We start from the raw sequence: 25,037 nt of genomic DNA, 5'->3' as shown, positions 1-25,037 counted from the left end.
AGCAAGCACTGAAAATCCAGTTTCATGAAAGTGTGACATTACCAAAAGAAATACACTAAGTCCTCACTTAACATCGTCAATAGGTTCTGTAACTTTAAGCAAAACGACATATAACAAAACAAGTTTTACCACAGGCTGATATAAACAAGAGTTAAATTCCCACTGCATCTCATCAATGTTATAAAGAAACAATATTGTACAAAATAACGTTATTTAATGACCTACTATATAGCAATTAATGCTATGGTCCAAGAGATGTTGCTATATTTCCCTTGAAATTTCAAAATATTCCACAGCACCATCGTGAGTTTGCTACAGTGCCCCAGGATGCCTTACTGCACAATCCGTGAACTGTGGGTCTAAGCAGTCCTCAGAGCAGCTGCATCCCCACTGTTTGGGAGGTTGCTGGAAATGCGGACTCTCGGGATTCACCCCAGGCTGATTCAGCAGCTCTACTTTATTTTACCAAGATTTATGACTCAGAGACACCGTTAGAGTGAAAGTCTAGACAGAGTCTTTGCCTACATCTTCTTTCTTACCACTCACACTCAACTCACTGCTTTCTGACTTTTGCTCTCATAACAACTCCATTGCTATAGCCAGGTCCCCAATTATGCCCTCCCCACTTTTTAATTAAAGCAATGCATGTCTTTTGTCCTAATCCCAATTAACCCTCTGATGTGTTTGATACCACTGATCTTCTTATTCCTCTATTCCTCCTTGGTTTCTAAAACAGCCTTGATTTCTATTTTTTTTCCTATTTTTTAAAACTTACTGTCCCCACCTCCCCTTTCTCCACAAATGAAAGGTTCTGTTTTCCCCAAGGCTTCTGTAATTAGCACTACTCATGCTAAGCAAAATTCCCCCACCCAGAGAACCGCATTCAACCCAGGAGCTCCAGATACTATCTATATGCTGACCATGACAGCCCAGATGGCTTTCTGGAGACTCAGACCAAAAAAACCTAACTCCCACTAACATGTACACGGGCATGTTAAACTCAACAATTCCAAAACACACACAAAAGAGCAAGTTTCAGAGAGAAGATGAGTAACGATTAGTTTCGTATCAGATACAAAACCTCTAAAATACCAGTAAGACACACAGAAAGTATATACCTTAACAGTGAGAGAAGGAAACCCAACCAGAGAAACAGAACTAAGAGTCAGCAGACCAGTGATGGAGCCTGCAGACACAAAACTGGATGGGATCAAGCGGTGAGGCAGGCTAGAAATGACAGCAGAGCAGCAGATCCCATTCACTCCACAACTGGTGAGTCAAACCCTTTCCTAACCGCATTCTCTCATCCTCCCAGCCATCCTGCAGTAAGGGAATGACCCCCTTCTTGCAGATCAGACAGCTGAGCTTGGAATGGATTCAGGATACATTCTGAGGTTATACAGCTAATGTGTGGCAGGCGTAGAAGTGAAACCCAGGTCTAGTTGATATCAAAGCCAGTGGTCAAACCCCATTATCACAGAGAAAAGGACAAGGAGCAGGGTGAAAAACAAAGGTGACAATTCTGATAGCTGTGTACCAGGTACACAATCATGACGTTAGTCCTTTCCACAATCATGACGTAAGTACCATTGTTATTCCATGAAACTAATGTGAAAACAAGGCAGATAACTTGCTGGCATCACACAACTAGCCAATGGCAGAGCTAGGTCTTGAATGCAGGCAGGTATTCTGACTCTGAATACTAGCTTTAGGTCAAGTGCTATAGAGTGGCTTCGGAGAGAAAAGAACAGGTCCTTTTACAAGATGGAATAACAACTTTCAAAAGATTAGTTTCAGAATAGCACTTGAAGGTACATGTCATATTTTAAGGGCACTGAGGACCAAGCACATGATGACCAAGTAAATGCAGATGGTATCACCTACTACATCCTTACTGAAGAAATGTCCTTCGGACGTCTGAGCTATCAGTCATCACACTTTTTTTCGTGGGTGCGTAGGAGAGGCAACCAATTGATGTTTCGTTCACCTGGATGTTTCTCTTCCTCCCTCCCTTCCCCTCTTTCTAAAAATAAGTTTCAAATCTTTTAAAAAATTAAGAAATTTCTGTAATGCATAGAGTAAGACCAAGCAGGAGACCTGAAAATAAATACGACATCCCCTAAAACATGTACACATAAAAACATACACTTCACACGTCTTAGCCAGGAAGCCAAGCACTTTGTGCCCTGGCTCTGCAACTTCCTAGCCGTGTAATATGGGACCATTAAAAAAAATCTCTCTGTGCTTCAGTTTCCTCAACTGTAAAATGACGAAAATAGTAACTATGCCTCATATGGTTGTTGTGAGAATTAAAGAAGATAATCTGAGTAGAAAGACTACTTGCTTCTTAAGAAGCATTTGGTAAATGTTGGCAATATAAGATTTTTATAATCTTCTCTAACCCAACAATTCTACTAGAAATTTTATTTAGAAATCTTGTAAAATGTACATATACCTTTAAGAATATCTAACAATTACGTGTCACAGCAAAAAATTAGAAATCACCCAAACTTCCACAAGTAGTTAAATATTTATGATATAATCTTTCATTTAGTATAGTGGTTCTGAGATTCACCCGCCTTGTTGCATAAAACAGCAGTTCATTACGTGTCACTGCTGAACACTGTCCCTTTGTATAATGTATCACATTTATCTAGTCACCAGAATATGGGCACGTGGGTTGTTTCCTGTTTTTGATAACAATGAATAGTATATTTAGGTCTTTGTGTGGACATTCTTATTTCTTTGTAAATACTTCAGCTTCGAATACTCAGCTACTTATGGTCATGTGATGAGTCTGGATTTAACTGTAGGAGAAACAGCCAGCTGCTTTCCAAAGTGGCCGTACCATTTTGCATTCCCACAAGTAATGAACATATCAGTGTATGAGGATTCCAGTTGCCCATCCCTGTGTCAAAACTTGGTACTGTCAATACTTTAAATTTTAGTGTATGTATGCATACTGGTATCTTAGTGTGCTTGGAATTTTCATTTTCCTAGCAACCCATGATGTTTAAGAATCTTTTCATGGATAGTTGGGTCATGCATGTGTCTTTTTTTTGTGAAATATCTAATCTTTTGCCTACTTTTCTATTGGGTTGTCCCTCTTCTCATTATTGAGTTATATTTCTATACATTCTAGATACAAGTGTTTTTTTTTTAAATCAGATACATGTTTTATAAGTGTTTTCTCCCAAAGGGTTGACTTAAAAAAATGGTGTTTTTCAAAAGCTGGGGGAGTAATTCTTATATCAGAAAAAAATAGACTTTAAAACAAAGGCTACAATGGGGCAAAGAAGGACATTACATAATGACAAAGGGATCAATCCAACATGAGGATATAACCCTTGTAAACATTTATGCACTCAACACAGGAGCACCTAAATATGTAAAGCAAATACCGATGAACACAAAGGGAGAGGTCGACAGTAACACAGTCATAATAAAAGGACTTAAACCCAATGACATCAATAGACAGATCTTCCAGACAGAAAATCAACAAGGGAACAAACAGCAGCCTTAAATGATACATTAGACCAGATGCATTTAACTGATATTTTTAGAGCATTTCATCCCAAAGCAACAGAATATACATTCTTTTCAAGTGCACATTAAACATTTTCCAAGATAGACTATATGTTAGGTCACAAAACAAATTGCAATAAATTTTTAAAACTCTGAAATTATATTAAGTATGTTCTCTGACCACAATGGTATAAAGCTAGACATCAGTTACAAGAAAAAGAAACGCACAAACATTTGGTGGCTAAATAACATGTTACTAAATTATGAAGGAGTTAACAATACGATCAAGGAAGAATTAAAAAGATATCTGAGACAACTGAAAATGAAAACACAACAACCCTAAATCTATGGGATACAGTGAAAGCAATTCACAGCAATAAAGGCCTACCTCATGAAACACAAAATCTCTCAAGTAAATGACCTAACCTTACACCTAAAGGAACTAGAAAAAGAACAACAATGCCCAAAGTGAGCAGAAGGAACAGAATAATAAAGATCAGAGAGTAAATACAAAGTAGAGTCTAAAAAAAGAGATAAAACATCAATGAAACCAAGAGCTGGTTCTGAGAAAAAATAAAGAAGATTAATAAGCCTTTAACTAGATTCAACAGAAAAAAAAAAAAGAGAGAAAGATGACCTAAATAAATAAAATCAGAAATGGGAGAGAAATGACAGCTGACACCACAGAAATACAAAGGATTATAAGAAAATACTATGAACAATTATACACCAAACAACATCTGGAAGAAATGGGTAACTTCTTAGAAACATACAATTTTCTAAGACTGAATCAGTAAGAAACAGAAAATCTGAACAGACCAATTATGACTAATGGAATTGAATCAGTCATCAGAAACTTCCAACAAATAAAAATCCTGGACCAGATGGCTTCACAGATGAATGTTACCAACACTGAAAGAAGGATTAACACCTATCCTTCTGAAGCTATTCCAAAAATTTCAAGAGAAGGGAGTCCCAAGCTTGCTTTTACAAGACTGGCATTATCCTGATTCCAAAGCAGACAAAGACATTACAAAAAAGAAATTATTGGCCAACAGCCCTGATGAACATAGATGCAAAAATGCTCTACAGATTATTAGCAAACTAAATTCAACAATATATTAAAAACAACCATACACCATGATCAAGTGAGATTTATTCCTGGGATGCAAGGTTGGATCAGTATCTGCAAATTAATTAATGTGATACACCACTTACACAAAATGAAGGATAAAAATCATATGATCATATCGACAGATGCAGAAAAACATTTGACAAAATCCAGTACCTATTTATGAAAAAGATCTTAGTGGGAATAAAGGGAACATACCTCAACATAATAAAGGCCATATATGACAACCCTGGAATTAACATCATACTCAGTGGGGAAAAGCTAAAAGCCTTTTCCTTAAGATCAGGAATTAGACAAAGTTGTCTACTTTCACTACTTTTATTCAACATAGTATTGGAAGTCCTAGCCACAGCAATCAGACAAAAAAAAAAATAGATAAAAGGCATCCAAATTGGGAACAAAGAAGTAAAACTATTATTTGCAGATGACATGATACTGTAAAGACAGAACTTATGGTTCTACCAAAAAACTACTAGAACTGATAAATGATCCAACAAAGTAGCAAGACACAAAATTAATCGGTTGCATTTTCATATATCAATAATGAACTATCAGAGAAATTAAGGAAAAAAACATTTACAACTGCATCACAAAATAATAAAATAAAATACCTAGTAATAAATTTAACCAAGGTAAAAGACTTATATTCAGAAAGTAAGGCACTGAAGAAAGAAATTCAAGAATATAAAAATAAATGGAAGCACATACTATGCTCATAGAAAGGAATAAGTAACATCATTAAAATGTACATACTGCCCAGAGCAATCTATACATTCAACGCAATTCCTATCCAAATACCAACAGCATTTTTCACAGAACTAAAACAAATAATCCAAAAATTTATATGGAAGCACAAAAGACCCTGAATAGTCACAGCAATCCTGAGACAGAAGAACAAAGTTGGATGTACAGACACGTAGATCAATGGAACATATAATGAGCCCAGAAATAAACCCACACATAAGTGATCAATTAATAAATGACAAAGGAGGCAAGAACATACAAAGAGGTAAAGACAGTAGATGGTGTTGGGAAAACTGGACAGATAAATGCAAAAAAAAAAAAACAAAACAAAAACAACAAACCCTATATACTACATACAATAATAAACTAAAAATGGATTAAAGACTTAAATGTAAGATTGAAACCCTACTCCTAAAAGAAAACATAGACAGTAAACTCTGACATTTGTCTTAGCAATATTTTTCCTGATATAGCTCCTCTGCCAAGGGAAACAAACAAAAAAGAAATAAAAAAACAGGACTATATGAAACTAAAAAGTTTACACAGCAAAAAAACAAAAAACAAACAAACAAAAAACAAAACCATCAACAAAGGGAAAGCCTACTCAATGGGAGAAGATATTCACCAACTGTATATGTGATAAAAAGTCAATATCTAAAATTTATAAAGATATAAATTTTATCTTACAAATCAACACCAAAACCCCCCAAAATATTAAAACATGGGCAGAGGACCTGAATACACTTTTCCAAAGAGAACATACATACAGCCAACAAATATATGAAAAGATGCTTAACACTTCTAACTAGAGAAATGCAACATCACTCATCAGAGAAATGCAAATTAAAACTACGAGATATTACTTCACACCTATTAGAATGACCATCATCAATAATTCAGCAAACAACAAGTTTGGGTGAAGATGTGGAGAAAAGTTAACCCTTGTGCACTGCTGGTGGGAATGTAAGTTGGTGCAGCCATTGTGGAAAACAGTATGGAGGCTCCTCCAAAATATTAAAAACAGAAGTACCTTATGACCCAGCAATTCCACTTCTGGGCATGTGTCTGAGGAAACTCAAAACACTAATTCGAAAAGATATGTGCACCCTTATGCTCAGTGCAGCATTATTTACAACAGTCAGGACATGGAAGCAACCCAAGTGCCCATCAATAGACAAGTGAATAAAGAAAATGTGGTATATATATATAATGAAATATTACTTGGCCATGAAAAATAAAATAAAACCTTACCATTTGTGACAACATAGATGGACCTAGAGGATATGCTAAGGGAAATAAGTCAGACAGAAAAGACAAAACCAGTAAGATTTCGCTTATATTTGGAATCTAAAGAACAAAATAAACAAATAAATCAGAAACAGACTCATTGATACAGAGAAAAAAAAATGATGGCTGCCAGATGGGTGAGGGGAAGGAGGCTGGGTGAAGAAGGCGAAGGCATTAAGGAATATAAATTGATAGTTAAAAAACAGTCAAAGGGATGAGCCCAGGCTGGCGTAGCTCAGGGGATTGAGCGCGGGCTGCGAACCCAAGTGTCGCAGGTTCGATTCCCAGTCAGGGTACATGCCTGGGATGCAGGCCATGACCCCCAGCAACTGCACACTGATGTTTCTCTCTCTCTCTCTATCTCCCTCCCTTCCATCTCTAAAAAAATAAATAAAATCTTAAAAACAAAACAAAACAGTAACAGGGATGTAAAAGACATCATAGGGAACATAGTCAATAATACTGTAGTAACTACGCAGGGTGCCAGATGGCTATTGGAATTACTGGGGGATCACTTCATAAATTATATAATTGCCTAGTCACTATGCTGTACCCCTGAAACTAATATAAAGTAATAATGAATGTCAGCTGTAATTTAAAGATAAAATTTAGTAAGTAAAATTATCAGTATTACATTTAAAGTAATCATAATCACTATAGCAACTACAATGAGGCAGAGGACCTATTATTGCCAGGCACTGCATTAAACATCTTAAAAGCCCTATAAAAAATAAATGGGTATTTTTCAGTAAGCAAAAGGCTTTAATGTTTAAAATCAAATTTGTCAATTATTTTCTCTTATCGCTCTTTTTTTTTCCTTGTCCTACAAAATCTTTACCTATCTCAACATCATAAAGGTTTTCTCTTGCCCTAGCTGGTGTGGCTCAGTAGATTAAGTGCCAGACTGTGAACCAAACGGTCGCAGGTTCAATTCCCAGTCAGGGCACATACCTGGGTTGCAGGCTAGGTCCCCAGTGTAGGAGGGGCAAGAGCCAACCACACACTGATGTTTCTCTCTTTCTCCTTCCCTTCCCCTCTCTCTACAAAGAAATAATTCTTTTAAATCTGTATGTACCTATTTCTTCTGTGACTCAGTTTATTTAGTAACGTGTTGTTAAATTTCCACATATATGGACTTGCAAGATTCCTACTGCTTATTTCTAATTTAATTCATTGTGGCCCAACAACATACTCTGAATGATTTCAATTCTTTCCAGTTTATTAAGACTTCTTTTATGGCTCAGTATAGGGTCTATTCTGGTGAATTTTCCATGTGTGCTTGCAAAGAACGTATCTAATTTTGTCATTTCAAGGAGTGTTCAACAGATGTCAATTAGGTCAAACTGGCTGATAGTGTTCAAAGTCTTTTATTGTTCCCTCGCTGATTTTCTGTCTCCTTGGTCCTAACAATTACTAAAACAAAGTATCTCTACCTATACTTTATTTGGATACTGCCCTTTTATATTCTGCCAGCTTCTGCTTCATGTATTTTGAAGCGCTGTATTATTTTTATATTCAGAAAATATATAAAGTCACAAACAAAGCAGCTCTCTTTCCATATGTAAGATTTTTTATAGTTATGATATATACACAATTCCCAAACTGAAAAGATAGTAAGTGCTAAATTTAACAAGTATTTAGGCTATATTAAATAATTCAAAGTATTAGATAACTCAGAGCAATTACTTTTCTATAATATCTAAATAGCATATATTTCAAAAAAAGACATGGATACATGTAGTTTACTTTACTTTCGTCTCAATTTCTTATTTTCAAATAGCTTTATTTTCTTTGTAAATGAATAAAATAACTTTATCCAGTGTCAACATAAAATGCTACTTCCTATATGTTTAATATAGTGTTTCACATCTAAATGATTTTGTTTCAACTATTAAAAATGTTAAGAATGATCAACTTTAGGAAAAAAATGTGGAATCTACAAGCAATTTCTTAAATCAAGGGCAACACAAACTTCTTAAAATGCACTTCCCATTGACTAAATTATTAAATCAATCAAATTCAACAGTGAAGGCACCAAAGTAATTCTACAAATTGATAACATCCACAAGATGATAGTTTAAGAGTAAAGAAGCCTTTAAACATGAATGAAAACTATCTACCCACCCCAATATTCCACATTATTTTAGGAAAGAATTTTAGGATTTTGTTTTTAAAGTCTCCTATTATAGACTATATGGTAAATAAAAATAGCAACAAATTACAAAACATTTAATCTATGTTTACATAAATAAAGACTATAAAATAAGTATAAGCTCATTTGTATGAGATTTGATCCAATCTTTTGACCAGGTACTAGCTTATTTGTATACATGACTAGCTTTTAACATGAACATCCAGAAGCACCTGAGATCTTGCACCCTGGTACAAGTCATCAGTTTGGCTCAAATAAACTCATAACAAATAAATAGTAAATAAAATTAACGTCTAAAGGTTTCAAATTTTAAAATGTACCTTAAATAATTAAATTAATAATTATGAATAAAATATTTATTGCCATTGACTTCATTCTGCTAAGGGGGAGAGGGTATGGAGAGAGAGAGAAAGACCCTTTGATGAAGGTGTCCCTCAGTCTGCGTTACTTCATTACTCATGATGCAAAACAAGTACCTGAAATTCAGTTCAAGGTGCCCTTGTAGTCTGACCAGTTTCTTTTCTCACAGTGCCAAGGTTATGTGCCAGCTGCCCAAGCAACAACAGATTCTTTTTAATTAAAAATAAGGTTCAGACCTGATTGGTGTGGCTCAGTGGGTTGGGCACCGTCCTGCAAGCTGAAAGGTCACCAAGCTGAAAGGTCACCGGTTTGATTCCCAACCCAGTCAGGGCACAGACGGGCCAGGTCCCTGGTTGGGGGCTATGAGAGGCAACCAATCATTCTCTCCCTTTCTTTCTCCCTCCCTTCACCTCTCTCTAAAAATAAAATCTTTAAAAAAAGTCATGGTACATACCAATTAACTTGTTTCATTTTATAGCCAGACTGTACAAGGCAAACATCTTTCAGGAGTCTGTACATATACACAGTACCACCAGTTTTAAGTTGTAACGTATACCCTTTCAACCAATTCTAACAAGTTGGCTGCTGTGGGGATAGGCAGGCAGAGGGAAGCAAACCATAGTTCCACAGACAAGGGGCAAGAAGAGCAACTGAGTAACACACAAGCCTTGTTCTACTGTTACAGACATGAAATGCTTACAAACACTTTCGTTTTGTTTTGTTTTTCACATAACAGGGGTTCTTAATGTACAGACTATGGATGGGCTTAATTATAAGCAAAGTTCTGCGTGTAACCTCATTTCTAGGGTGAGAAGGTATACAGCTTCCATTAGGTTCCTAATGGGCCTGGAGGCAAAACAGAGTTAAGAACCACTAACAGAATTACCTTGAAAAAAAAAACCTTGTAAGCTTTTGGGAAGGGATGCTATTTATTATCATACATAATTTTTAGCTGAAATTTTCTTTATTCAAGGAATTTGATTCCAAAATACACTGGGTTGTAACCACCCGAAAACACAACCATAAATAATCTGTGGTAAATATTAAATCTCAGGCTATTTTCTTTACCAATTAAAAAAACTGCACACAGAGAATGAAAACACATTTCAAATAGAAAAATTAAGCAAAATTGGGATGTGAAATCTTTTTAAGCATAAAAATGCTTGTACACATTTCAAGACCAATTTCGAATGACCTTACACGGTCCGATTTCTGCCACCAGCACTACCAGTGCCCTCTTCTAACAGTTAAAAATCAACTGTTCCCATGAAGCTGATTAAATGCTTGAATGGAGTTAAAGCTGAAGGTTTCCTGGTCAGAAATAGTTCTCATATCGTCCTCTTTTATTAAACATAACTCTTAAACCTCCTTTAATGTATTTGAAAATCTGAGTAACTTATGGTTCTAAAGCCAATTCAAGACTACGATAATTTTAGAAGCTTATAATTTTGCTCTTGAAAATTTCTACTCTGCACATCAATCATGGGGCATTGATGTTGAGCTTTGGGTCAGCTTGCTAGCCACAAGCTTCTCCCAGGGCATCCAGAAGAGTACTCAAGAGGTTGCTTTCGACATCATGTCCGTTGTGTTTCTTTGTTTTGAAATGACACGTGATCCTTGGCAAGTCTGATGCCATTGGTGGGGGTGAGGGGAAGTAAGATATTCAGGCATTGTCCCCTCAAGATTCATGGATGGGCAGGATTCCACCACAATCTGTAAACTGACCAACTGCCTCTGGGCCTAGGCAGTGGCATAAAACTTCATTTCACCTTCAGAGCAGACCTTTGTCCCAGTATCTGGAGTTAAAAATAGTTTAGGCCATGTTGGTCTGGGTTATTTTTATCTGGAAAATAGGGACTAGAAACAGCATTGTAAGCAGAGAACGAAGAGCTGACCACAATAGGACAAACCCCCACAGACTTTCACAAAGTCTCACCGTAGTTTTAGAAACTAGACTGGAAGAAGGGGACGCAGAGGTACCGGGAGGGTCCACAGAGGCAGTCACGAAGTGTCAACAAGACCAACAACAAAAGGTGTCTTGCAGAAGACAACAGTATAAAACATCTCTCCTGCCTTTACAATGTTCTAGAGAGGACCCTTCAGGAATAAAAGGCATACAAGTTTGCAAGAAAAGAGGGCTCAATGAAGGCCGAGTTGAGGGAGTATTTGGAAATGGGACTCAAGCTGGATCCTAAAGAATGTATGAGGCCTGCATGGCTGGGGCAAGGGTGTGGGAGTCATAAACCAAAGAATTCACAGATGTGCTGGCAGGAGTGAGGAGGAGAACTACCAGGAGGAAAACAGCCTGGCTGAAGTGGTGGCTGTATTCCAAAGAAGAGTAACAAACTACACTGGGCCTGGGCAACTGTCAGCATCAAATGAGTAAGAATCCAACTGTAGCCTCTAAACAAATCTTGGGAGACTTTTGAGGAAGATTTTTATAAGCACTGGTAAATTCAAATAAAATGAATGTAGGTAGTACCTGGAGAAGAATGAATTAAGGGAAAAGATATAATTCTGTGTAACAACCCAGGTATAAAGTGATTAAAATCCCAAGTAGGGTGGTGCAGTGCAAATTCAAATATAACACTGAGCGCAGGCACAATAAATTGCATATACCAACATAAAAAGGACAAGGGTCCCACCCTAAAGTGGCTCACAATTAGCAGAGGAAATCACCTTTATAAAGGGGTCCCACCAGCAATAAGACATGCCACAGCCACAGACAGAATGGAGTTGTGGTTCTGCTTAGAGGGACTGGGACAAGAAGCAAGTTAGAGAAACCTCCCTACCACCTTTCCACACGGAAAGAGCCAAGGAAATACACAGAGGCAGAAAATGGAACCTACAAGTAGGAAACGATGCAATGTTCTTTGAAAAAAGCTGCTCATCATACCAAGATTTTGGGAGGAACAAGCATTGTCAAGCGGCAGAATGACAGGATCTGTTTTGGAAAGATAACACCAAAAGTGATGGACAGAATGAACTGGAAAGGTGTAATAGCAAAACAAAATTAGGCTTGTATAATAATCTAGGACAGAGATGAAAGTGGGTTTAAATAGGAAAGTATAAATGGGAATGAGGATTAAGAGACAGAAGAGTAGTCATTTTTAAATAAGCTAAGTTTATATACTGACAAAGGGATGCTAAATCACGTTCTCTGCAGACCTGGAGACTTACAATGGACTTACTCCACTGGCAAGGCCTCGCCCTTCAGAACTCTCAGTCTAATTACTCCCACTTCAAGGAAAGCTTTTCCGGCTTGCAGACCAATTTAGGTCTCCTCTAAGCAGCTCCCCTAGGATCCTGGACATCTCACAAACACGGGACCAGCTTTAACACACCCCAGCAGCTGAAGTCATGGGTGTTCTCCCCCTCCATCTCCTCCCCTCACTGTTAGTATAGCTACAGCTAATACTGTAAAGGAGCACTGATGGTCTGCTGAGCATTTCTTGGGTACTGCCTCTCTATCTTCCAACAAACCATACTGAATTAGGTACTTCTATTAACTCCAATTATATCAATGCGAAAGCTCCGTTAGAAAATTTGCCTCAAATCAGAGGGCCAGCTACCTTAAGAACTGGTGTTTCCATGAGCGCATGAGCTCGCCCACGGAGAATAAAGTACAAACCAGAGGAAAAGAAAAAACAAATTGCAGGCCATTAAGAACAATCATATTTCAAGGGCAGACATAGCAAAGGAAGAAGCAGCCTAAGAAATGGTATTCACACCCTTGAGTGTGCAATCAATCTGGCAACTTGCTGCTAACCCAAAGAACACCACAAAGGTGATGGGATGTCACTTCGGTGGTTAGATTACAGAAGACTGGGACGTCAGTCCTGCCAGCAGACTCTTTACTTGGCTTGCGTATTTTGAAGGATCAAGTAACTGTGCTGTCGAGGCCCACATGGCAGGGAACTCAGGTCCTCAGCCCAGCAACCCAAAGGACTGAAGAGAGGGTACAGCTGTGCTGTGCTCAGGTTCCTGACCCACAGAAACTGAGAACATAGATGTATGTTGTTTTAAGTCACTAAATTTTGGGGTAGTGGGTTTTATGTAGCAACAGGTAACTAATATAAGCTGAGAAAAGTCCAGAAATACAGATATTGCAAGTTCTCCCTACATGTATCTTCTGACAGTGACGAGCAGAAAGCTAAGAACTGAGCTTCAAGGAAAAAAAAAGCAAACTACAGTTACAAGTTGAGAAAAGAAGAAAAATTCTGAAAAATATAAAGAGAAAAATAACGGAAAGGCTCACACCGGCTTGTAAATGAATGAGCAGAGGCTTTAGAGGTGGATGGCTCCAAGGACAATTGAGGCAGCACAGAGATCTGGTCTTTTGAGGGAAATCACTACGTTTTCTAATTAAAAAGTAAACTGCAAGACATCTATTTCAGAGTAGGGCTAACAGAAGTCAGTAGAAGATGTAATAGTAGGTAAAAATGAATGCCCAGAAATAGAAAAGAGAATAATTATATGACCAAAGTGTAGACTCAGAACTTGTTCCCATTAAAACCTTTCTTTATTAATGAAAAGTTTTGAATCTATAACAAGGTAGAGAGAATGGTGTAACAATCCACTCATCACCCAACTTTAACTATTCAGTTCATGGTAAATTTTGTTTCATTCAGGTTATTCTGAAGCTCTGTTTGCCATTTGTAGATGAGTTGAGTACCAATGTTAATAAGAAAAAAATTGAGATGCAGAGTCAGTCTTTTAACTCTTCAAACTCCTGATTGGACTATTGCAGTTACCTGACTAGATGTGGTCATTCCAACCTAGGTTTTATTATACAAAAAACCAGTCTTAAATCGAAGTTGTTTGAATTAAGATTATAGGCTCTTGGATTCCATAAGCTCATGACTGACCTTTCAGTTATGTTTTTGTTTTTGGCTCTTATACTTGCCAACCTTTCAGGTTTTAATTTTTCAAAACCACTCCACACATGATAACTTACCCACACTTTTGTGACACCCCCTTGCCCTGGAGTCCAAAGCAGGGCTTGCTTAAAAGTCCAGGATACTATATTTCTAATTTTAACACTATCAGTTGCCATTTGATAGCTGGTACTTTCATTTCTAATTCCAGTGTCAGGCTCCACATCAAGAGGATGAGGGCTTGTATTTCTCTGGTATCTTTTCAGATCATCAAGTATCATAAACTCGCTCCTTCTTTGCTTACTACTTCAGGAAGTTATCACACTGTCTTTTGTATCTGTATGTCAACAGAATTATTCTGGACGTTTTGTGGTCACTCTGCCTCGTTTCGATTTTCTATAGCAGTTTTATTTTCAACAGCATGTTTAAATGAAATGTGTTACTTCTGAATTTACTTTGACTTCTAATCTATATCCATGCTTGCTTCTCTGAACCCTTCAGTTTTCCTGTGTTTCCCTGAATCCCGGAATCTGTGTAATTCTTTTAAACGTGGATTTGTAGCCACAAGCCATCTTAAGTGAGTTCATGCAAAAAGCACAGACAGTCTTGTGGTCGGCACCAGAAGTGCTGCGAAACCTCCTGTAGCGGTAATTTCGGTGCAGCCCCAGTGGCAGAGCTGAGGAGCACAGTGTGCGAAGAAGCCCCAAGGCCTTTGGAGAAGAAAGGACGGGGCTGTAAGGGCAACAGCAGGGGCAGGAAGCACAGCCAATGGGAAGGAATGTGGAAGAGGAGAGCAGCGAACTTTTTTGTTCAGGCTTTGGCTGCGAAGTGAGTGTCCACAAGCTGCTATAAATGGAAACTGAAAAAGTGGGGCAAGAGAAGACAAGCAGAAGAGTCAAGCAAAATAAAATAATAACTATTTCCTTCCAACTGCTAGAGCCAAAATCCTTGGCGTTGTTCTTGACTTCTTCCTTTCTCTCATACCTCACATATCCACCAGCAAAGGTCACTGACTCTACTTTCAAATTATATCCAGAACCCAGCTAATTCTCACCACATCTGCAGCTACTACTCCGAGTACCTCTGTCCTTGTCTATTTTTTATCTTAACAATGACTACCTACCATGTCGTGTTACTTAAACATATGTACTGACTGTCTCTCTCGATACCTCATCCACCTCAAGCAGAATTTAAGCTCCATGAGAACGTGGGCTTTTCTGTTCCTGTTGTTCAGGTATTCCTAGCTCCTAAAACAGAGCCTGTACATAGAAAATACTTACTTCATATTGCTGAATGAACAAATGAATGAAATATTATCAAAGCGGGACTCAGGAGAAAACAGTCAGGAGGGGCCAAAAGTACGTGTATTTTCCTTTGGTAAAGAGTGGGATTTGGGACAATGATAAAGAAAATAAGAATTCCAAACACTTGAAAATTTTATGGTGATTTTAATAAGCAAACAGAGGCTACAGATGCTATCCAAGTCCTTAAAAAATAAAACTTTGATTTGGTTCTGGAAAAGTATGATAATGAGGTACAACACATTCTGATAAAGGTGGCAGAACAGTTCAGACCTTGGAATAGAAAGTACAGGCATGAAATAATCTATTGTAAGGGAAGACTCTGGTTAAATCTCTATTAGTTTTTTGTTTCTTTCCTTTTGTTTGTTAGAACAGAAAGGTTTTAGCTGGAATAAGAGTCAAAGACAAGCTATGAATATGGCTCAATAAATGATCTGAATGCCATCCTATAGTTACAATGTTTCAAGTGCAAAAAACAAGGGCACAGTGGGAGAGGCAGAATGCAAGCAGGGTAGTAAAATACCTCCATGAAAATGGTTTAAGAATCTGCTCAAATAAAAGGGAGCCTGAAACATTTGGTGGCAGGTGAAAGGAGTAAAGCAAAAATTAAATAAAAACTGAGGTGACAGCACCCATCCAAAGGCACACCAGAAAGGAACAGGCACCAGGAAACAGGAGATGAACAAGGACAGATTCCAAGGCTAACGGAGGAAAACAAGGGAAAGGAAAACAGAACAAATGTGCAAAGCAGAATCACTGCAGAAAGACAGCTCCTGCTCAGGAAACGGGGGAGACTGGCCCTGTTTCAGGGAAAATGGCCTCCATGTTGGAGGAAAGGAACTGAACAAAGAATATCTAGGGGAAGTAAGAGGAAATTATCTAAAGGAGTAAAATTTAAACTAGAATGTCAGATAAACAAAAGTATAGAATGATGAAAGTACATGGGAGAAGGAAAAGGAAGTCATAAACGTTCAAACAATCCTCAAAAATAGCATAAGATATGCCAAAACTAGTGAAATGGAAATAAGTAATTTTTACGAGGTGCAGCATAAAGTTACAGATATGAGAATGATGATTAAACGTCAGTCTGTCAGTTTTGCCATACTATGACCTTGAACAAGTCAGTTAATCTCCTTGGGACTTATTTACTGTTTCAAAAAAAGTGTGTGTGTACACGAGAAGAAAGTAAAAAATGGGTGATCATTCTTTTCTCCTTTAGCTTATAAGAGGGAGAAAGACAGGAAAAGCATAGAACTCTTAAAGAAAGAATAAGGAAAAGAGAAAAAATGTTAAGTGGGAAGAGTAACAGTTAACGACAGTTTTGCATAGTGCTTTACAACTTAAAAAAGTGCTCTTACACGTATGTGTTCACAGCAAGCTGAGAGGCAGAAGACAGATATCATTTAACACCATTTTACAAATGGAATAACTGAGGCTCAGGAAGGCTAAGCAACTGGCTCAAGGACACAGAAACAGTGGCAGATCTAGGATCCAACCCAGATCTAACAGCAGCACAAAATCAACTATCCTACATTTAGATGACCTCCTGTGACTAAGGTTTCGAAGGTATTTTTGTGGCTTATTAGGTAACAGATAAGGGAATAGTTATAAACATGCAAAAAAAAAAAAAACCCCACACACACACACCCTTTTATTTTAAATTTCTTTAAAATGAAAGGATTTACCTTATATGTGAACTAATTCACTATACAAAATGTTTTCCTTTAAAAGCTGAACTCGGTTTAGTCGCAGCCTATTAGGACTCTTTTCAGTCCACATGGAGCTCTTAAATTCTAAAGCACCCTGTAAAAACCACTGAAGCACCAATACCCTCAGCCTGTCTGCACACAGACTTTGCTCTTGACTTCTGGCAGTTATTAAAACACTAAGCGAGTGCTTCAATCTGCACACCCCGGATGCTGGGAGTGCAGAGAAAGCGGCAGAAGTAGACTCAGAGGGAAGTTATGCTTGGTTTTCTTCATAACATCTAAGAGGACTGTCACCACCACCTCCACAGCAATGATAATAAAGTAACAGAATGCTGCTCATCCTATTCTTTGCTCCAAAACCCTTACTCAGCCAGAGATGACAACTACAGTACTAAGCGAAAAATGTTAGGAATATAATCTGGGGTATATTGGTCTCAAGCTAATTTATCACTCCTTTTCTTTATGTACATCTTAACTGAGCAGAGAAAGTTTTGAATAAAATTCTAAAAATACGTGTATGACTTTAGTATTTTTATTTTAACAGGCAATTTTCCCCCCTTCACAGTGGCTAAGAATCTCCAACTGAGTAACAGTTTGTTATTTTCCCACGGTCCTTAGTCCTCTGCCTTCCTATTCTTCCTCCACCCACAAGTAAAGGCACCTATGGTTTCTTACAGAACACTACTCTTCACAAATTAGCAGACCATGGTTCCTCCCTACTGGACATCACTGAAAGTTTTCTTGACAGAAGAAAGGGTGTGTGAAAGAACCAAGGAGTAAAGGGCAGTTTAAGAGCAAAAGGGGGCGATCCCCCCAAAAAAGAGCCAGAGAAAGTGCAAACAAGCTCAGTTATATGGGTGGCTATAACCGTGTTCCCATTTTTCCCCTATTACTTCATTCTTCCCTTATAGTTCCTCTTTTGAAGTAGTCGGACTCTCTGTGGCCAGATAAGCATGCCTGAAGTAGAAACTTGGGGGAAATCAAAGCCTGCACCGAATGAGCCACAGGCAATCATGTATCATCTGATTATCAAGCGCTGACACACACACCAAGACCGAACAGAATAACCTGACCGAAAAAGAACATCGGAATCTTGGTCAGACACCTGAATTTAAGTCCTGGTATGCTACATGATTTCCTTGTAACAAGTGAACTCACTTTCCTGAGCCTCACTTTTCTAATCTATAAACAGGGGTACCACAGCAACACTCTACCTATTTTACAGAGCTGCTGTGAAAATCTAAGTGGGAGAAATACTACACATTGAGGCCAATAGCTTTTTAAGTAACTGTTGCAAAGGATAAAATTCTTAAATGAAGACCGTCTCTGCAAGCGTACAGAGTACCCATACTCTGCCTCTCTCAAGGGTTACTATGTTGAAATGAACGTAATTCAAGTGGACAACTATGAAGTGGTTTTTCAGCCACTATCTGAAATAAACATTGCATAGTCCCGCATCAAAAGTCTACGTAGCCCAACAGTAACAATTACTCACCCACCGAATTTTAGTTTCAGTAGTATGTATGCTAAGTAATCTACGTGTTCTCACCTGAGAACCCACCTAACGTATGTGTAGTATAGTGATAAAAAAGAAAAAAGGCACAGGGCTTGATATGTGAAGGAACTACGTATGAATGCCCCACATTATCCTAAGTGTAGGCCTTGGACAAGTCTGGGCTGAAATACCCTCAAATGTAAATTAGGAATGATGCTACCTACTTCACAGGATTATCACGATCACGTCTGCATCGAAACTAATCTGGTGCCAGCACACTGTGATTGCTCCATATTCAGGGGTGAGCAAAAGTAGGTTTACAGTTGTGAGTACGTGAAACACAGAGTTTACTCTTGTGTTCTTCATTGGTTAGTGTATGATTTGTATTACAACTGTAAACCTACTTTTGCCCACCCCTGCATGTGGGCTGGTAATTTGATAGCCTTCCCATCTCCCCAAAGCAAGCATCTCTGGGTTTTTTAGGAATAGTTAAATTACATCATTGAACATGTATGATTAACAAAACGTCTCTCAGCTAAGAAGTACAATGAAAAGGATTCCCTAAGATCATTTACAGATCCTAAGATTACGTCCTTCAAATTACTGTTAAGTATAAGATTGAATTCAAGAGTTTAAAATCCACCCTTCTTTCATCTAGTCCCTTATCGCATAACCGTCTGTGTCGTCAAGTAATTGAAAACCTAAACTACCGTTCCCTTCAGCCACTGAGGCAGCTTAGGAAGGAGATGGCTGTTCTCTAACAGCCGCCTCAAGAGAAGCAATGGCTGTAAAAGACAGGCTGACTGCTGTGCCTTCCCTGAAAAGGACAGGTGTAAACGGGGAAGTAGGAGAGAAGAGGACTGAGCTTACCGTGGAAAGCTAAGTTAATGACAGAAAGCAGATCAAGGAGGATTTAGGACATCTTCTTCAAGATTTCACCTTCAGCTTCTGCCCCAACAACACACTTTGGTCCGTCTTCACAGAATAGTCATATCAATATTCCCTCCAGCCAGTTCCTTCCCTACTCTAAGGTTCATGATTACACTCACACTGCAGACAAAGTGATTTTAAGACATATAAATGAAGTCCTCATTAAAGACCAAGACTGAGATGGAATCAAGCCCCCCTTTTTCTTCCAGCTTAGTATTAAGCCACTGTTCATTTTCTTGAGACTGCACGATGTTAAGGCATGTGCCTTCATCCAGCAATAAAGCAACTGTGTGTAAATCAGACTATGCACTGTATTTTGCCCCCACAAAATTTTCATGTTTAGAACTTTCTTACTGCCAATGCGCAGCCTCTCGGACCACCTGAGAGTCATCCATAACAATTACCAAAATAGATGGTCTGACACGCACACAAAGAACAGCTGGAAAGACCTAGTGGGTACCTGCAAACACCTAAGGGTGTGATAATCTCCTAAGATAAGCTCTCAAAACTCACAATATCAAATAGAGAGTGATGAAGGAAGAGGGTGGAGCGGGCTGGCCTGGAGTGAACCTGGATACAAAGAGAGTATTAAGATCTGGGAAAGAAAATGCAAAAGAACTGCAAGAGAGTATTAAGGAGGAACGAGCCTACTGTTCATCATACTGAGGAGGCAGGAGGCATCAGTAGGTAGACACCGAAGAATCTGTTGGAGATAAACTATAAAGAGAAAACAAATTTCACCAAAGGAGCCTTCACTCCTGCTCCAATTCCCTGCGCCACCCCCCCCCCAAGGAAGCTCCAAAAAAGCTCTTTTTCAACAGAGGGATTAACAAAGCAAATAAAGGAAACCTATGCTAAAAATGTAACCTACCTACGCTGAGAGGTCTGGAAACGGAAACCCTTCTTTCCCGGTTGTGTAGTGGGTTTCAAAACAGCAGAGACCGAGCGAGGGGGAGGGGAGCAGCCAAGCTCTTCCAGAAATGAGGACTCTCTGGGCCACATGCTGACTTTAAATTCACCTTTTTGTGGTCAGCGGGGCCATTCTTAGCTGAACTGAGCATTCCACTCTGCAGGTCAGAATCTGACGAGTGGTTCAAAGACCAGAGAGCGGAGTAGCGAATGCAAGCACAAGGCAGACGCAGAACCAGCTCTTGCTGGGGCAGTACTTTAATGTCCCCCACTGGGCGGCTGAAACTCCAACCACGCTTGAAGTAACAGCGCAATGACTGAGTGAGAGAGGATAAGAGGTGGGGGGAGGGAGAGAAAGAGAGAAAGTAAATTAAAGGAAGGGCCCTAAGTTCAGCCAGAGAACTATGCAAGTAGACAGAGAAGTTTGCAGATAGACAGTAGGTTGGAAAGAGTGGACACAGAGAACGGGGCTAAGTGGATAAACACCTCCCGACGGATTCCATCCGTTCTCCTAACAGGGTGCTGCACAAAAAGATCCCTTTTCTACAGAGACACTTCGCTCCCTGCCCTAGGCGGCTCCTGTCGCGGGCAGGGGCTGAGCACGCACTTACTTTCGTCCGGCCATTGATTTTGTAGTTGCCCAGCTTCCCGTTACAGTGGCGGATCAGGTCGTCCATGCTGCTCATGAGCAGCCCAATGGTTTCGCAGCCGGGCTCCTTGCCCTCGATCCAGGTGATCTGATCGCCTCGGATGTCCTTGGACGAGTCGCTCTTCTGGCTGACCAGCTGGCCGTCCGTGAACTTGCCGGTGTCGTGCAGGGCGCGCACCTCCTCACCGATCTGCTGCCCGGTCTCCTTGCCCAGGAAGTCGTCCACCACGCAGATGCCGTGCTTGTTCATGCACGGCACGATGTACTCCAGCGCCAGCTTCAGCGCCGGCAGCGGCTTCGTCTGCCCGTTGGGCCGCAGGCCACCGCTGTGGCTCAGCCCCTCGCCCGGCGTGTTGCTCGGAGGGTACAGGTTCGCCTTCTCCTGGAACAGCGACGAGCGGCCCAGCGCCTCCTCCTTCGCGGGCTCCGCCTCGGCTGCCGCCGCCGCCGCCGCCGCCGCCGGGCCCCGGCCGCCGGGAGCCGCGCGAGGCGGGGACGCGGCCGCCGCGGGCTTGGCCTTTGGCTTGGCTGCGTCCCCGGCGGCGGCGCTGTCCCGGCGCGGCGTCGCCTTCCGGGCCTCCTTGGCCCCGACGGCCCTGGGCGGCTGCACCGTGGAGGCCGGCGAGGGGCCGGCGTGCGGGTGCGGTCCCGCCCCGTGGCCGGGGGCGCCGTCGCCGCTCTGGCACACGAGCTTGTGCTTCTTCCAGTCCTGGCGCTGGTGCTCCTTGCTGCAGTAGAAGGAGCTGCGGCAGCGGCCGCAGCGCAGCAGGTTCTCCATCTTCCCGCACAGCTCGCAGTACTGCCGGTCTCGCTCGCTCTGGCTCATCCCGCCGGGCCCACCGCTGTCATTGGCCATGGCGGCGGCCGAGCAGGAGGGGTGGCGGCCGGACGGCCTCGCCCGGGACAGGGGAGCGGGCGGAGTGGCAGGGCCCGTCACTGCGCCATGCACTCGCCGCCCCTCGCTAGAAGGAGGCCGGCTCCCCACCGTGGGCCCGGACGCTTCCTCGTCTTCGGGTCCGGCACCGCAGCGCCGGCTGCCGCCTCAGCGCCTCATCGCCCCCGGGAGCCGAGGGAGCGCGGCCTGCGCGACGGACGGCAACCTCCGCTCCGGCGCGCGAGCCCGAGCGCGCGAGACCTGCCTCCTTGGCCGCCTCCGCGTCCCGGGCACCCAGCCGGCCTGTGGTGGAGCGCAGGGCGTGCGGGCGCCACTCGCTCGGCGCGCTCGGCACGTACACCACGGCCCCGCCGCGACCCGGGCGGGGGGCGCGCGAGGGCGGGGGCGGGCCGGGCCGGGCCGGGGGGCGGGGCCGCGCACACGCGCTCGGCCGGTGGCGTCTGGAGCCTGCGCGCGGACGCCGAGGGGCGGGCCTGCGAGCCGTGGGAGGGCGGGGCCGCTCCGCGCGGCGGCCGGGCTAGCCGGACGCTCTCTCCACCTGCCGGGCGAGCGCAGACGCGAAGTTGCGGCGGTAAGATGGCTGCTGTTTGTGTAACCGAACGATAGGTTGGAGGCGCGCTCTGCACTCGGTTGCAAAGTGGCTCATGCAGCCCTCGTTTTGCCCAGGAGGAAACGGAAATTCAGAGAAGTCAAGTCACTTGGCCAGTCTCACGCAGGACTGGGGCTGACTCCAGGCGTTAGAACTATCAGATTCCGAAGCTGCTTTTTCCATTACACCCATACAGCCTCTGTTTCAGCAAGGTCTAAAATGGTGAAAACCAAAAATTAGTATTGCTGCGGTGTTAATTCAAGCTTTTGTGCCCCGTTTGGTAATTTAAAGGTATTGAGATTTGATATATTTTTACCATTTTAAACCCCTGTGAAATCTTCCCGAGTTTGAAACCTCGCGAAGAAATATTTGGCTGCTGAGTAAAAGTAATCAATGCTCATCGCAATATCCGCATTCAGGCACTTAAATTCGGTGTGATGGAACCACTCCTGAGATTTGGATTTGATAAACAAACATCACTACATTGATTACTTACTAGTTTTTTTAAAAAAATCACTTAATAGAATCTGTGCTATTCTGATTAATGCAATTCTTTGTTTTACAGAATAAGCCAAGGTTGTTTCTTTCCACATGTCATTTATTTTAAGAATAAAAAGAGCTGTGATTTTGGATTTTCGCAAGCTGTATTAAACACCAGCTAATGTGGACAGTGCTGTGCTAGGCTTGTGTATCACCTGAATAGACTGCAAATAACTTCGGCAGCCCTGAATGCTATAATGAGGTTAAGAACCTTGCACGCTTACAAGAGCTGAAATGTGTAGGGCAAAGGCCGAAGAATATGAAGAATTATTATAACCACTTTGTAGCATTAAAGAAAAAACTAGCTTGAATCTGAAAGCATAAAACTTTTCCTGAACTATACAGAACTGCAAACTATCATTAAATTCTGCTGTATAAATAAACAGTATCTTAGGGCTCCTACCCGATGAAAGAGGACAGTAGTTCCAATTAGCTTGGCCTCTGGGAGATTGAGGTAATAAAGATACAGCTTCAAATTCCAGACCAAAATAAAATCCAACTTTCTGCAAAGAATCAAGACCTGGATCTATCTCAGCTGTGTATACAACTCTCCTGGAGCTTTATTTAATACGTGCCAAACTGTCCTTGGCACACAAGTGAAGTGGTTATACTACAATACATGCACACAGATTACCAGTCCAGCACAGGGCGGATGGGTAAACAAACAATGACAACCTAGGGTTGGGAGTCGTACCCTAAGAGAGAGGATAACAAAGAAAAGGGAACTGCTAGTTCTGCCCTTTGCACTAATCAAGATTCCCAGGAAATCTAGAAATTCTTAAAAGTTGCCTAGGAAAGAAAACTTTTAAAACATTTCTGATACACATAAATTATGTAAGGTATAATTCCCAAACAAATAAAATCTAATACTTAGGCCTCCTTTTGCTACACAAGTGCCACACAAACACTTGATTTTTCTGTTTAGTTATTTGTAGATAATAAAAGTAGGCCAAGAATTTCTATAGGTATTTCCTACTACCTTAGGTATTTATTGCTACATAGGTATTTACATCTCTTGCTCTTTTCATGTATCTCCATTGATAGCTACTTCAAAGAATAAATGTTCATGTCAAAACCTTTGTTAGCTTTTGTTCCAATTAAGTATACAAAATCACAGACTGAACATGTGTATCTTGAAAATAATCAAATATAACAAAGTTTTGATGGATAGGACAGTCAAATATAAAGTATTTCAAATATTGACAAAGACTCCTGATTTCAGAATTTTAACTTACTCAGGCTTGATAATCTGTGACCTAATTTGAAACGAGTGAAGTTTCACCAAACCATCTGCTGGCAATGCAACAGCCAATGACAAACTCAACAACAAGATTCTGAACTCCATCAGCATTATAGCACTTGTCGTTTCTGCCCTGCAAGTGTTGTAGAGGATTCACACTTACACGGTGCTCATTGTTGTGTTCTAATCTCGGTTACAAGCATTTTGCAAATATTAACTCATGTAATCCTCATAACAACACTTTGAGCTGATGGTATTGCTAAGCCCATTTACAGAAAATGAAACGAGCAAGACAATCAGTGTCTTTCCCTCTTAAGTTATAGGATCAGTAGCTTGTTACCTAATACTCTGGGGGAGGACAAAGGCATGCCTCTCCCACAGCCAGAATTATTACAGAATTTTTCCTGCCCCTGCCAACCTAATCAATCTTAGAAGATGAAGGATGAGTTAAAGTAAAAGTGCTGTCGTTTTCTCATCACACCAAGTGGGAACAAAGTTAACTGAGCCGCTGTTTGGCTTCCCTTTGCTCTTTTGGCGATGTTTAAACTATAAAGCAGAAACCACGAGGAACTAACAGGAAATTTACTAAAAGAGGCAAAGCTGAGATTGTATGCAATGGAGGAAATTTCCTCATTGCATTCAATGAGGAAATGATGACTTGAAGAAAAGCCAGTGAACAGAATTCCTTAAAGGGACTAGACCT

General features: G+C 40.8%; 1 protein-coding gene across 3 annotated transcripts in view; it reads right to left on the bottom strand.

The window, feature by feature from the left end:
- Positions 1 to 22,348, bottom strand: part of EGLN1 (egl-9 family hypoxia inducible factor 1) — a 45,562-nt gene extending 23,214 nt beyond the window's left edge. Inside the window, exons 1-2 of one of the 3 annotated variants that reach the window (XM_045861001.1) lie at positions 21,033 to 22,348; positions 14,646 to 14,936 (exon numbers count right to left, since the gene is read on the bottom strand). In XM_045861001.1, coding sequence (XP_045716957.1) covers positions 14,661 to 14,936; positions 21,033 to 21,926 — 1,170 coding nt within the window. In that variant the 5' untranslated portion in view covers positions 21,927 to 22,348 and the 3' untranslated portion in view covers positions 14,646 to 14,660. Of the gene's footprint in view, positions 1 to 14,645; positions 14,937 to 21,032 lie in introns of those variants that run through there. The other 2 variants (XM_045861010.1, XM_045860991.1) reach the window with 2 other exon arrangements.
- Positions 22,349 to 25,037: the final 2,689 nt, after the last annotated feature.

The sequence above is a fragment of the Phyllostomus hastatus genome, unplaced genomic scaffold (genome assembly GCF_019186645.2).
Source record: "Phyllostomus hastatus isolate PE091 unplaced genomic scaffold, TTU_PhHast_1.1 phas_contig_148, whole genome shotgun sequence".
Taxonomy (NCBI): Eukaryota; Metazoa; Chordata; class Mammalia; order Chiroptera; family Phyllostomidae; genus Phyllostomus; species Phyllostomus hastatus.
The sequence above is the reverse complement of the archived record's forward strand: the minus strand, read 5'-3'. Positions and strand labels throughout refer to the sequence as shown.